Source organism: Quercus lobata, chromosome 5, assembly GCF_001633185.2.
Source record: "Quercus lobata isolate SW786 chromosome 5, ValleyOak3.0 Primary Assembly, whole genome shotgun sequence".
NCBI lineage: Eukaryota > Viridiplantae > Streptophyta > Magnoliopsida > Fagales > Fagaceae > Quercus > Quercus lobata.
Genome location: NC_044908.1, coordinates 5,706,432 through 5,722,324, shown reverse-complemented (window position 1 = coordinate 5,722,324; position 15,893 = coordinate 5,706,432). Strand labels below are relative to the sequence as shown.

General features: G+C 36.1%; 1 protein-coding gene across 1 annotated transcript; it reads right to left on the bottom strand.

Moving 5' to 3' along the window:
• Positions 1–10,452: 10,452 nt before the first annotated feature.
• On the bottom strand, positions 10,453–12,042 carry LOC115989854. The gene is made up of 2 exons (XM_031113733.1): positions 11,826–12,042; positions 10,453–11,042 (listed from the first exon to the last, which is right to left on the bottom strand). The coding sequence occupies exons 1-2, from the start codon at positions 12,040–12,042 to the stop codon at positions 10,453–10,455; spliced, it is 807 nt and encodes a 268-aa protein (XP_030969593.1).
• Positions 12,043–15,893: the final 3,851 nt, after the last annotated feature.

Here is a 15,893-nt window from a genome sequence, read left to right as displayed (position 1 = left end):
GCGACGAAATATGAATTTCGCCTCTAAAAATCTTTACAAAATCTAGGTTCTTTAGTGACGAAATTGACCTTCATCGCTAAAAACTTAAAAGCCTAATACCTTTAGCGATGAAAAATAGTCGTCACTAAAAATAATAATAGTTTTGCACTTATATGTTTTAGCGACGAAATCACATTTTGTCACTAAAAACTTAAAAGCCTAGTACCATTTGCAACGAAGAGGAAGCAATAGCGACAAAACAATTCGTCACTAAAGAATTCACTATAAATACCCCTTCCCCTATTTTATTTCAATCTTTAGCTCCTAAATAACACTGCTCCCAAATAACCTAACCGACGTCGCTCCAAAAAGATCCCAACCGACATCGATAAGAGCCCACCGTCGTCGATACGAACTCATTCGTGACGGTTTTGAATTTTTATTTCAGCTCCCACCGTAATTGATTCGAACCCATTCGTTGCTGATTTGGGCCCATTCGCGACGGTTTTGAAGTTTTATTTCAGCTCCCACTGTTACCGAATTGAACCCATTCTCGACGATTCAAACCCATTTGTCTCCAATTCAAACCCTTCACGACGAAGTCTTCACCACCAATTCGGACGATTCGAAACCATCCTGAAATCTTCACCGTCGATTTGGACCATTCATGACGATCCTGAAGTCATCACTGCCGTCTAATGACCCTTTGCCTCCCACAGCTCATTTTCTCCCTATTCAGATGAACTACTCAATTGATCAGTTAGCTCAACTCTATGTTGATGCGATTGTGAGACTTCATGGAGTACATGCTACTATTGTTTCAGATAGAGATCCAACTTTTACTTCTCATTTTTAGGGTGGTGTGCAAAAGGCCTTGGTTGCTAGATTGAATTTTAGCACAGCTTTCCATCCTCAGATAGATGAACAGTTTGAAAGGAATATTCAAACTCTAGAAGATATGTTAAGAGCATGTGCTTTGGATCTTAAAGGGAGTTGGGTTAGTCACTTACCTTTGGTGGAATTTACTTACAATAATAGTTACCATTCAAGTATCGAAGCAGCACCTTATGAGGCTTTGTATGGGAGAAAGTGTAGATCCCTAATTTGTTGGGATAAGGTTGGAGAACGAAAACTCTTGGGGCCAGAGATTATTCAGAGGACTTGTGAAAAGGTAAATATGATTCATAATCGATTACGAGCAGTCCAAAGTAGACAAAAGAGCTATTTTGATACTAAAAGGAAGGCTTTGGAACTTGAAATTGGAGATAAAGTTTTCCTACGGGTTGCACCTATGAAAGGGGTAATGAGATTTAGCGAAAAGGGTAAGTTAAGCCCTATGTTTGTAGGGCCTTTTGAGGTCTTGTAGAGAGTGGTAAAAGTTACATATAGAATTGCCCTACCACCGGCCTTGTCAGGAATTCATAATGTCTTCCATGAATCTATGCTAAGGAAATACATTCCTGACCCTCCACATGTTTTTGAGCTATAAACCTCTTCAGATTAGAGATGATTTATCATATGAAGAAGTTCCGATAGAGATTTTGGATAGTAAGGAGCAAGTGTTATGCAATAGAACAATATCTTGGGTAAAGGTGCTTTGGAAGAATCATTCAGTGAAAGAGGCATCTTGGGAGCGTGAGGATGATATGTTGTCAAGATACCCAAGCCTTTTTCGAGAACAAGGTATGTAAAATTTCGAGGATGAAATTTTTATAAGAGGGGAAGAATGTAACGTCCCATCAGTTTAAAAAAAAAAAAAGTCAAGATCAGATATTTCTTTTGGGTTCCCACGTGCCAAAGCCCCACCTAACCCCACTACCCACCACACAATCACCCCATCTTATCTCTTCTTTGGCCGGCTCACTTCCCTACTTCTCTTTTCTTTATTTTTCTTCTTTTTCATTTTCGGTAGTACACTCCTCTTCACTCCTTCAAACTCTCCTGCCAGCACCTCCATATTATCATTTCCACCATCATTTTTCCGACAAGATCACCGGAAAATTCTTGAGAACTCATAAACACCTTCACATCCTTTTTTTGAGATAAAAATTTCTCATCTTTTTGGTGGGTTTTGCACTTTTGCTTGAAGTTATTTTTATCTAAGCTTTAATAATGATACCCATGTGATTTATGAGCATTGTAAGTGATATTTATGTGTTTTTAGGTATGGGTTTTGTATTGGTGGAGTTATTTAATGAGTGGGTATATAATTTGTGCTATTGATGACTACTTAAGGTTTATGTATGGTGGAAAATTTAGGGGTTTTAAATTATAACATGTGATGGTTGGTCAATTTAATTTTTCCATTGCCATTGGGTTTATTTGGAGTTAGTTGAAGTTCTAAATTTCTTGTCTTGGAGGATATATTGATTTTGCTTTCATGGGTCTCTTAATGATGTAGAGTAAATTTTATGGAAGCTAGTCATAATGTTGGAGATGATATTAAATGGGTTAACTTTATAAATTGGTGTTTATGCCTTGAGAATCATTTTATTGAGAAACTATGGAAGTGGAATATATTAGTATTGATGAGGTTAAATACTAGGCTTGCCTAATTAAGTGATTATTTGGCAATTCCTAAATTGTGGCTAGATGCAATTTCAAGCTCTATACTTATTGTGATAGGTTTACTTGATATTGTTTAGGTTCTAGCTAATCTCCTTGGAGCTTGGAGAATTAGGATTTTGCAATTGTGAGGTAAGTAGTTTTTTTAATGGGATTTTTGGAAAATAACCATGTTTTATAAATATTGTTTTTGGATCAAACACATTTTGGAAAATTATATATGGATATATGTTTTCTTAAAAGCATTGTGTTGTGAGCCTATTATATATTATTACATATGAAAAGTACATCATATTTGGTATAGCATTTGGGGAAATGCATGAATTGTTGATATGGAAAAATGAGCATCTTTTATTTAATCTTAGATAAGGAAATCTTAGATTTCATGGTATATTAGAAAATTTAAAGACGCTTATCTTGTCTTGTTATGTGGGAAATTGATAGAAAATCTCTTGACAAAAATGAAGTTAAAAACCTTAAAAACTTTGTAGAAGTTAGATTATTTAAGGTTTTTCTAAAACTACCTAGATATGAACTATGTGTTTCAAAGTAATGTAACCTATGAGTTGTTTTAACACCATGCCATGTGTGATTTCCCGGTGATCACCCGATTTGGTCTCCGTAGTCTTTGTGACAATGAAATCAAATCCAGGTCAGTGCCCTTTTACTTTGAATGGTGCATTTTTCCCTGTTGCCCACGAGGGGAAGAGGTTCCTTGATTGTGTGTGAGTGAGGCTGTTGTCCATGGGGCCAAGAGACCACATGCAATTCTTTTTCCTTATCTATCTTTTCTATGTTAACCTTTTATGTTGCCTTATGATTTACTTGCTTGTTTCTTGGGTATAGGTATAAGTACCTTGGTATATTATGCCTCCTAAAAAGAAAGTACGTAAAGTAAGGCATGTGGATGAGGTTACAGCTCCAGAGCATGGCCATAGGCAACGCCAAGAGCGTGAGAGATCTGTCACTCCTGATGGTGGCGAGATTGATGAGGTGGCAGTGGTAGACAGGATTTATGCTAGGATTGTTGGAGCAGTCCAGGGTGGTGAGCGTAGGAGGGAGGGTTGCACTTTTGGGGAGTTCCATAGGCTTGACTCATTCTTTTGTGTATTATAGTGGTTGTGACTTTATTCCTACTAATGGGACAAGCTGTTGATATGTAATTATTTATTTAGACCTCTATTCTTTTGTGGCCATTGGTCATTGTAATTAATTCTTAGAGCTTTGACTTACTCTGAGAATATATTCAATGGAATTATTATGATAATTCTTGATGTTAGTATTAGATATGATTTATGTGGATTGGATTGTCAAAGGAAAGAAAAAAAAAAAAAATTACAGGTACTTTGAGATGTCTTTCTCATGCTTTGGACCCTTTGGGGTGTGACAATTATGACGCTCTTACCTATAGGGGTGGTTCATCTTCAAGTTAAAACACTTATTGGTTAGTACTTTATTTTAGCAACTGACCCGCACTACATGGTGCAACTATTGTTTTTGATGTATTATTTGAAACTAATTGTATTATATTACACTTGAAAATTTATATTTGCTTTCTACAACTTATACATTAGGAGTAGTGATTTTAATTCATTGGTGTGGCTACTCTTAATGTATTGTTAGAAATATTTTTTATAACATAGTTAATGTTTCTACTTTACGATTTTAATGTAGTATTGTTTTTATATTTGTGCAAATTTCTTATTGATGGCTTTAGGGGATTTACTTTTGGCATTACTTGAAGACATATGAGGACATCTTCCGTTGGTTCTAATTATATTATGCTACACTTTTTGTATTGTTATAAAACATCTTGAGTTATTGTATGTGTTGTGAACAATTATTGAATGGAAGGAGTTTAAATTGGATACCTATTTTATTTTTTACTTGTGGAATGTATGGATTGATTTTTTATAAATGTGTTGTTGAAATAAATGTGTTATTCAAATGTGAGGTTTTAATAATGTAATAACAGGTTACAGGTTAATATTAAAGTCATGAAAAAAATAAAAACAGAAAATAAGTTTTAGCGACGAAGTTTTCCATCACAAATATAGCAACAAAAAATTGTTTTAGTGACAAAATATTTCGTTGTTAAATGTAGCAGAATTTTTTAAGAAATGGTTTTAGTGACAAATTATTTTCGTCATTGAATAGTGTTTTTAGTGAGGAAAACATTTAGAGATGAAAAGTTTTTGTTGCTAAAAGTTTTTTCTTTTTTATACAAATCGAACTTTTAGTGACAAATTTTTTTGTCGCAGGACTTTTTGCAATGGGGCTATAGTGACGAAATGAGTTTCGTCGCTAATTAGTAGATTTCATTGCTAAAGGTTCTTAGCGACGAAATACTGGACTTTTAGTGATGAATTTTTTCGTCACTGAAAGTACATTTTGTTGTAGTTAGCCAAATTAATTAATTAATTCAATTAACATGTAAAACGCGTGATAGCACGAACAAATCACCAATTACCTAATATATAGCGGAAATTAAATTGACACGGTGATTTGTTTACGAATGGGGAATACCTACACGGGAAAAGCCCCACTGGGTGATTTTAAGGTCACCACTCCAGAGAATTCACTATTATCAAAACAAGCGGTTACAAGTAAAGGAATCTTAATATCTTATACTAACCTATAGTTGAACTCTTACCCCAATACCCAATTGGACTTGTTTTGTAGTGACAATCTATCCCTTTTCAATGCATGGCTCCCAGTACATGACTAACTAATAGATACGCGGATCCTAGTACGCAACTTAAACACCAACTTGAGAAAGATGTTGGCTACAAAGTTTTTTCAGTTCATCACACAATGAAGATCACAGAGCTCCTTGATCACAAAATCTTAAGGTGTACAAACACAACAGCTTCTTCAAGAGAAAGATGAACTAGGCCAAATTCTGTCTCCGGTCATAAGTTACATGAACAAAAATTTTCTTCACACCTGCGCAACCTTTTACGGTCCTTAAAATAATCCTTATATATGTTTAGGATTGTGAGAAAAGAAAGACCAAAAATATACACACGTATTGGATGAAAAACAGCTCTTGAAAAACTAAATTCCATAAACCTCGATAGATAGGGTATCTATCGAGCTAGCTATCAAGCTTCGGGTTTCAATTGCTTTTTAAACCTCGATAGACGCTAGTTGTCGAACTTTAAAATCTAGCACTTCTTCACTTGTTTCTTGGATAGATTTGTATGACTTTAACACTTGAACTTGAAACCTTATTCCTTGACGCATTAAACACATCCTAGATTTACCTAATTACAAGTAAAGTGCATTATGTCAAAGGATTAGCCAATTCTAAATTGACATATGTTCCTAACATCAAATCACATATGTCCTAACAATCTCCCACATTGGCAATCCATGAAAAACCCATAACAAACAAATGAATATATGAAAGAAATCATGAACTATTCAACTCATATTCACTTGTTAAATACAATAAAATCTATTTTAACACAAACTCTTGAAAAACATTGCAAGAAGAGAGTTTATGACAAGTAGACTTTGACAACCTGTATTTTTGAAACACTTTAAATAAAACTCATCAAGGCATCTTAGTGTGAAAACATAAATATAAGATTGCATACATTATATAAGAAGCATATGCATAAAGGAAGAAAAGAAACAACACATGTAAAGATAGGTGAAAGAAAGTAATAACAACCTCAATATATATATCAACATAAGTAAAATGTGTGCTATCACTAAGTGGTCACAAGACTAATATACAAGAGATAATGTATCTAAAATAAAAGGAAAAGAAAAGAAAAGATACAAAAATCCTCATTACATCCCTCATATACACACTACCCCTATCACAAATTCTCCTTTACTAACCCTCCCCTTATGAGTATGACTACTTTAATCTTAAAACTACTTCCCCTTTTTGTCACAAGTGACAAAGGGTAAGTACATCAAGTAGACATCTCATCATCATTGGGCGAGCTAGCACCATCATCCTCATCAGCATCCTCACTGTTGGTGCCATCGTCACTCTCATCCTCAGAGGCTGGTGGAGATGGAAAGGAAGCAACAGTGAAACCACCCATGATAGCTTGTCATCGTGCGATACAACTGACATAGGTGTTCACCAGACACAACTCATCACTAAGAGTGTCAAGGCGAGCATCCATGCTCACAAGCTATGCCATGACGGCCTCAAGTGTCACCCCACTCGCAGAAGGTAAAGGAGCAGAGGTGGATGGAGCTATAGAAGCTAGAGGAGCTGTTGTCTCTGTCTAGGGCTACCTCTGTCTAAGCTGTGCCTTGTTCCATCTAATGATAGCAACATCTATGGCACCCATCACGGAAAAATGGTGAAGTACCCACGTGATAGCCAAAGGAAAAATAAGCTTATCATGGGTCACCATATCCCTATAGACATCTATAACGGATAGAATAAAGTGAGAATGGAAGTCGATAGAGATATCCTTTAAGAGGAACAACAAAAATCAAGCACGAGGCTTTGTAATGGAGTTATAGTGAGACAAAGAATGAAGAACGAATGTCATCACCATGTTAAGAAACCTCAGACCTTTTGCAAAGCCCGAGTAAGGGGTGTTTTGATGGTCACCCTAAGAAGAAGGTATCTTATAGAAGCGAGACAAGAGTTCATCTTTGGACACAGTTCGTAGACGATCGCAACCAGGGTAATCAGGATGTACTACCCTAGGAACATGTAGTACCCCGGATACAATATCCGAAGTAACTATAATGCGCATACCTCAAACGCGAGAGAAGAAATGAGGTACAGAAGTATCGATTCCATGCATATTGGAGTAAAACTCCTGTATGATCACGGAGGGACAAGTGACCAGGATGTCATAAAGTGACTCCCAACCCATACTATGAATAACAGTGGGTAGGTTAGTGTCGGAAAAGTCCGACAAAATGACGTGGCATTCCAAATGAATGCCTCGTCTACAAAAGTTCTCAAAAAAAGTCCATTTGGGTTTTGTCATCATGGAACCATACAGAAGAAGGTGTAGGGTCAAAAGAAAAAGATGCCCCAGAACGTAGAGGGTTTTGGGACAGAGTAGATTTGTGTTTAGGTGCCATAGAGTAGACTAACGCAAGAAAAAGAGAGAGAGAGAGAGAGAGACAATCAGAAAAGTACCAACAACAGTAGTATATAAGAATATAAAGAAATTGAAGGTACATATGCATGAAAATACATGAACACGTGACATACAAACTTAAAAACATCATGGGTTTAGCTCAATCCAAACCTACTAGCGCACAACATTGCAACAAGGTAAACACAGATCTAAATGCGTGAAACATTGTTATAATGCAAATTTGATGCAATGCATGATGTTTTAAAACCATTTAAACATAACCCATCCCAAAAATTTCACAAAAATCTCAATAGTTTTGAAAAATCCCAAAAAAATTCAAAAATCCCAAAAGTTTGGTAAAAAATGCATGAAATATATGATAAGATGATGAAACGAAGATCATACCTGTAAGTTAGAGGTGTTTGGGAAGGTGAGAAATCTGAAAGGATCGAGAGAGATCGAGAAAAGTGAGGGAGAGATTGCGCAGATCCTTTATATAGAACCTTCATAAATCTCGATAGATCGAGATGTGTCGAGATTAGAAACATGTGTAATAGCTATCGAAGAGCTGTCCAGGATCTATTGAGAGGTGTCCATAGTAAAGGAATCTCGATGGATCGAGGAAGCTATCGAGAAGCTATCAAGCAACTAGAAAGTATATCGATGGATCAAGTAACTATCGAGATGCTATCGAGAATGCGATAAAAAGCAACTGAAGGGTCTCGATAAATAGCCTAGCTATCAAGTGGTGTCCAGCAACTGTCGAGATTGCTTAAAAGAAAATTTTCAGGAAGAGAAAAACACAGATATGAATGCAATCAAGTATGCTATACAACCAATGATCCTAACAACATTTTAAGCTCTCAAAATCATCTCTCAATAAGAAGAATGTTAAGCACATAAATCCAAAAAACACACACACACACACACTCTAAACACGTTTAACCAATTTTATACTTCGAAAACAAAATTAAGACAGTTTAGTAAGCATACATTTACACAAGTATTCCTTATGATGGCCAAATCACATTGTACCTGCACATGTATCAAAAGTAGCAAAGAATATTGCATGTTGTGTGTAAAAAAACATCTCAAGATTGTATAAATGTCTACATGTTATGATGATTTGAGATATGAGAAAATCACTTGAACTTATACACAATCATAACTATTTGATGGGGACTATCACCTTCAAGGTATATCCTATGACTCCCACATCTCCTAGAATACACGCTTACAATCATGTATAAACTATTTTGATTCTTTTTGCTTTTCATTTTTCTTTGTGTATTTTTCTTTTAAGAAAATCACGCATGGGCATATAAGAGATAGAAAAGAAATACCCAATGATCTTAAGCATTTGACATTTCACTTTTGCTATGCCAAAACATATAAATGTCCTTTCATGATTGGCAAGCAATAGTGGTGAGATGGTTATTTATGCCTTTCTCTTAGAATTTTCTAGTCCTTCTCATTAAAAAGAGTGATACGAGTGTTAAGCATAAGAGATTAATTAATCTTACTCATCACAAACATGAGCCATGAAGCTCACTTACTTAGTTGTACATAGAGATACAGTAGATGGTAAGATGCTCTTGACAAATACCATAAATCATGGAGGAGTTTTTGCATCCATAGAAATTGGGTGCAATAGCTACCAATAGCGATGTACTCAGCTTTTACAATAGATAAAGAAATGAAATTCTACTTTTTGCTCATCTAGGAGACAAGATTATTACCCACATAGAAACAACCCCCCAATGTACTCTTTCTATCATCAGCATTCCCAGCACAGTCAGCGTTAAAATACCCAGCTAAGACATCATTTGTGTCCTTGTTGTACCACACACCAAAGTCAGCAGTGGTTTTGACATACTTTATGATTCTTTTCAAAGCAATCATATGTGACTCTTTGGGATTAGCTTGATATCTAGCACACACTCCCACACTGTACCTAATGTCAGGTCTACTAGCAGTAAGGTAAAGAAGACTACCTATCATACTTCTATAAAGAGATGAATCAAAACTTTTTCTTAACAAGTTAATAGTGAGTTTAACATTTAGGCTCAAAGGGGTTCTAACAGAACTAGCAGATTCCAAACCAAACTTTTTCACAAGATTTCTAGCATATTTAGATTGAGATAGGAATATACCTGAATCTTGTTGACGAATTTGCAAGCCAAGGAAGTGAGTCAGCTCTCCAATCATGCTCATCTCGAACTCACTTTGCATGAGTTTTGAGAAACTATGAGCAAGTTCATCCTTAGTTGACCCAAAGATGATATCATCAACATAGACTTAAGCAACTATTAACTCGTTGTCTTCCCTTTTAATGAAGAGAGTTTGATCAGCTTTTCCTCATGTGAACCTATGTGACACTAAGTATTGTATAAGCCGATCATACCAAGCTCTAAGGGCTTGCTTCAAACCATAAAGAGCCATCTTGAGGTACAACACATGATCCCGAAAGTATGGATCAATGAATCCTTTTGGTTGAGCCACATAGACATCTTCTTTAAGGAACCCATTTAAGAAAGCAGTCTTTACATCCATTTGGTAACGCTTGAACTTCAAGTGACATGCTAGAACTAAGAGAATTCTGATGGACTCCTTGAGCAAATGTCTCATCATAATCTACCCCCTCCATTTTAGAATATCCTTGAGCTACAAGACAAGCCTTGTTGTAGATCACATTACCCTCATCATCAGTCTTATTGCAGAATATCCACTTTGTGCCGATGATGTGCTCACCCTTCGATCTAGGTACTAGAGTCTAGACATCATTCCTCTGAAACTAAAGCAGTTCATCATGCATAGCTTTAACCCAACTTTCGTCCTAAAATGCTTCCTCAACTCTAGTAGGTTCAACATGTGAAAAATAACATGAATAAAACACAAAGTTAGCAACACATTTATCAACTGCACGCTTCCTTAGTGTAAGTTCATTCATGTTTCCCATAATAACTTTAGGAGGGTGATTCAATTTGATCCTGGAGGAAGGTCCTTTCTCTTCATGGGATTCAGAATCAAGTGAAGTAGATATATCTGCTAAATCTTTTACAACACTTGGAGTACTGGGAGTACTTGGAGATACGGGCTCTTGTTTAACAATTTCTTGAATTTCCCTAGGCTCGGGAGGAAGAATTTCTTTGGAGATTTCCTCACTAAACTTCTCAAAACCGGAGTCTGAAGATTCATCAATAACAACATTCACTGTTTCCATCACCTTCATGGTTCTTTTGTTGTATACCCGATAAGCCTTGCTTGTAGAAGAGTATCCCAAAAATATTCCTTCATCACTACGAGAGTTAAATTTTCCCACATTCTCTCTATCCTTGAGAACGAAACAAGTACTTGCAAAAATGATGAAATACTTCACATTTGGCTTCCTTTCTTTCCATAACTCATATGGAGTCTTCTTGGTACCTGGTCTAAAGTACACCGTATTAACCATATGACATGCAGTGTTAACAACTTCTCCCTACAAGTTTCTAGCCACATCCTTGTTGTGCAATATGGCTCTAGCCATCTCTTGAATAATAGGAGCAGAGAACTCTTAAGATATACCTGATCTTGTGCAAAAGGACTCCATATACGATTTCTCGAATTCCTTACCATGATCACTTTGAATCTAATCAATCTTCAGGCCCTTCTCATTTTACAATCTTGTGCACAAGGCTTTAATGTGCTCAGGAGCATCAGACTTGGATTGTAGGAGTATAACCCAACTGTACCTAGTAAAGTCGTCTACCACAACCATGATATATCTCTTTCCACCAAGAGACTCGGTTCTGGTTGGACCCATGAGATCGAGATGTAGTAGCTCTAATGGTTTGGAAGTAGCTAATGTCTGAGTACCCGAATGTTTGGCTTTCGTCTGTTTTCCAAGCTGACATGGTCCACACACCATATTGCTCACTCTACTAAGCTTTAGTATCCCCAAAACTAACTCATGCTTAGATAAAATTTAGAGATGTTTGTAACTAGCATGTCCCATCCTTTAGTGCCATAGATCTTCATTTGGTAAACTAATGCTATTGCACACAATATCAACATCCGGAACCAAGCCATAATAGTTGTCTAGAGTGTGAACACCACTTATGAGTTTCTTTCTAGACTCATCCATGACAAGGCATTTTCCCTTTAAGAATAGTACCATAAAGTCTTGATCACATATCTAACTTATGTTCAACAGATTCACTCCCAAACCTTCTACATAAAGAACATTTGCAATGTCTGGCAATCTAGGTAGAGAGATGATTCCCTTTACTTTAATCTGTGATTTGTTCCCATCACCAAAAGTGACATTACCACCTTTTTTAGACTCAAAAACCTTGAAGAGATATTGGTCTCCAATCATGTGTCTTGAGCAACCACTGTTAAGGTACCACAAACATGTATCCATAACCTTAAATGCAGACTTCATTGTAAAGCACACTTCGTGCTTAGATGATAGATCTGTGGGAATGATGTTTTCTCTCATTTGCCTTTTATGAACAAGACGTTTAATTTTCACTCTTTTTAGACGAACTCTTTTGCACATTTTCATTCTGAGACAGTCTAGTTTCTTCTTTGTCAAGTTGAGATCTTTTCTAATTGTCATCATAATAGAATTCAAATAACTTTTAGACTTGCATTTTCTGATACACTCAAACAAGTAGAGTTTAGAAAAACAAGATGTATTTGAAAATAAAGATCTCTTTAAGCTGGTTGCAGCCATGACAACAGGGGTCAATGGATCACACAACAAAGATTAACACCTAATCAGAGTGTGCTTGCTCTGATACCACTTGATAGGCTAAAAATGGATTAACCCCTTGTGATAAATTAATCAATTGACTTAGCCAAGTTAATTAATTAATTCAATTAACACGTAAAATGTGTGGTAGCACAAACAAATCACCAATTACCTAATATGTAGCGGAAATTAAATTGACACGATGATTTGTTTACAAATGGGGAAAACCTACATGGCAAAAACCCCACCGGGTGATTTTAAGGTCAGCACTCCTGAGAATCCACTATTATCAAAACAAGTGGTTACAAGTAACAAGGAATCCCAGTACTTTATACCAACCTACAGTTGAACCCTTATCTCAATACCCAATTGGACTTGTTTTGTAATGACAATATCTCCCTTTTCAATGCGCAGCTCTTAGTACGTTACTAATCAATAGATGCACGGATCCCAATATGTGGCTTAATCACCAACTTGAAAAAGAGGTTGGTTGCAAAGTTCTTCAGTTCATCACATGGAAGATCACGAAGCTCCTTGGTCACAAAACTGTAAAGTGTACAAACACAGCAGTTTCTTCAAGAGAAAGATGAACTAGGGTAAGTTTTGTCTCTGGTCACAGTTTGCATGAACAAAACTTTGCTTCACACTTGCGCAACCTTTTACGGCCCTTAAAATAATCTTTATATATGTTTAGGGTTGTGTGAAAAGAAATCTCAAACATATACACACGAATTGGATGAAAAACAGCTCTTGAAAAACTGAATTCCATAAACCTCGACAAATAGGTATCTATCGAGTTAGCTATCGAGATTCGGACTTCAGCAAATTTTTAAACCTCAATAGATGCTAGCTGTCGAGTTTTAAAATCCAGCACTTCTTTACTTGTTTCTTGGATAGATTTGCATGGTTTTAACACTTGAACTTGAAATCTTGTTTCTTGAAGTATCAAACACATCCTAGATCTACCCAATTACAAGTAAAGTGCGTTTTGTCAAAGGATTAACCATTTCTAAATTGACATATGTTCCTAACATGAAATCACATATGTCCTAATAGAGTTCCACTTAAATTTTCAAAAAAATATAAGTGACAATATGCATAGAACCCGAGTAAGAATTAAGAACAACCTCAACCAAACATAAATGAAGAAAGAAAAATAAAGTACCAAATATAAAATACTAATATAGCATTACAAAATATGAAATAGAATGGTAAACAAATATTTTTGTTTTTGCTGAGTAATGGTACACGAATTTGTGGCGAGACCTGTACCTTCAACCCACTTGCTAGTACTCATTGACTGTTGCTTCAAGATTTCTTTAGTCTCGATGTTGCTGTTGCTACCCAAACTACCGTGTCACCATTGACATCCACAACAAAAAAAAATTTTTGTATCACTTCCAAGATAAAACCGCACTGCACCACTGCAAGGTCTACCAACCATATATACCACCACCGGTCACTCCTTTCATCTAATCTAATCCTAATCCTACTTGGAATATGACGACGATGCGACTATGGTTTAGTGTTGCACACTGGTCATTGGTAAAGCTGAGATACTTCATATACATTTCTGAATGGATTTTGAATTTGGATATCATGTATCCATTCCTACAGTGAATGTAGCACTTTCAAAAACCCAAAAGCAATCCTGATCAAGAAAAATAGAAATTATCACAAAGAGAATACACATCACATGTATATATTTATGTAAAATTTAATTATTACTTAAACTCATTGAAAAATACGTACATGTCTTGAGCAATATGTCAATACCCCTAGGGCAATATTATTACAAAGAGCAATATTAATTAATTATCACGTGTCACTTGATTCTTGGACAGATTTGGATGGCTTTAACACTTGGACTTGAACTCTTGTTCCTTGAAGTATTAAAGACATCTTAAATCTACCCAATTACAAGTAAAGTGCGTTTTGTGAAAGGATTAGCCAATTCTAAATGACATCTATTCCTAACATGATTCACTTATATCCTAATACCCTTTAGTAGGATCAACTATAGTAGTGAAGGCATTCAAGATTCCTTTGTCATCACTATCATCTAACTCAATTTCAAGTTCGGTGTCACTCAAGGTAGCAGCAAGAGCCTTGCTTTTCCCAATTGACTTGAGATATGTTGGACACTCTTGTCCATGTGTCCAAAACCTAGACATCTGAATCACTTTGGTCTGGAGGGAATAGTGTACTAACTGCCATCCTTAGCATCCTTATTTCCTCTATCTTGGCTTTTGAACTAAGATGAACTGGATTGCTTATGGTCCTTATCAAATCCTTTCGCATTAGCATTCTTCATGAACTTCTTGAACTACCTAGTGATGTAGGATTTTATCTTGGAATCTTCATCACCTAAAGACTCATTAGTCTTGTTACTCTTGGCCTTCAATGCCATGCTCTTACTTTTAGTTCCTTTCCTAATTCTAGCCAAACCCAATTCATAGGTTTACAATTTGCCAAATAGCTTCGTCAAAGGAATTTTTTCAATGTCCTTTTATTCTTCAACGATAGTTATCTTGGCATGGAATCTCTTAGGTAGAGATCTGTGTACTTTTCTCACAATCTTGGGTTCAAGAATCTGTTCTCCAAGAATGAAAGTTGAGTTAACTATGTCTTTTAGCATGGCATAGAATTCATCAAATGACTCATTCTCCTCCATCTTTATCTCCTTAAAGCTAGTAGTGTGCCTTTGGAGTTTTGAATCCTTGACAGCCTTAGTCCTTTCATAGGTTGTCTAGAGGATGGTCTATGCTTCCTTAGCAATTTTAGTCAAGGATATCTTCTTGAACTCCTCATTGGTCACTGCACTAAATAGGGCATTCAATATTCTACTACTGAAGTTCACTGATTTAATCTTGGCCTCATCCTAATCAGCCGGCGCTTTCTTTGGCTTAGTCCAGCCAATCTCCACAGCTTGCCACACCTTCTCATCTAAAGACTGCAAGGAAGCTCTCATGCATACTTTCTAATATGCATAGTTAGTACCATCAAATAAATGAGGTATAATAAGAGATTGTCCTCTATCCATAACAAACACGAGTCAATGGATAACACAACAAATATTAAATCTAATTAGAGTGCATCTGCTCTAATACCACTTGATAGGCCAAAAATGTATTGACCATTTTCACAAATTAATTAATTAATTACCCAAGTGAATTAATTAAGTCAATTTAACATGCAATAGCGTGGTAGCACAAAAAAATCACCAAATAACCAAAAGTAGTGGAAATTAAATTTAACACAGGTGATTTGTTTATGACTGAGGAAAACCATATAGGGAAAATCCCACCGGGTGAATTTAAGGTCACCACTCCCGAGAATCCACAATTATCAAAACAATCTGTTACAAGTCAAAAGAATCCCAGTACCTAATACCAATCTACAGTTGAATCCTTACCCCAATTGAACTTGTATTGTAGCAGCAATCTCTTTGTTCAATGCACGAATCCCAATAAGTGACTAACCAATGATGTACAGATCCTAATACGTGACTAACACACCAACTTGAGAAGGATTATTGG

Bases quoted from the DNA above. Each gene is read 5' to 3' on its own strand.
- LOC115989854 (XM_031113733.1), bottom strand. From the start codon at position 12,042: ATGAAGTCTGCATTTAAGGTTATGGATACATGTTTGTGGTACCTTAAC. The intron at 11,043-11,825 runs GTTTGGGAGTGA...ACTTTAGACCAG, and splicing joins AAATGTTCTTTATGTAGAAG to GTACCAAGAAGACTCCATAT.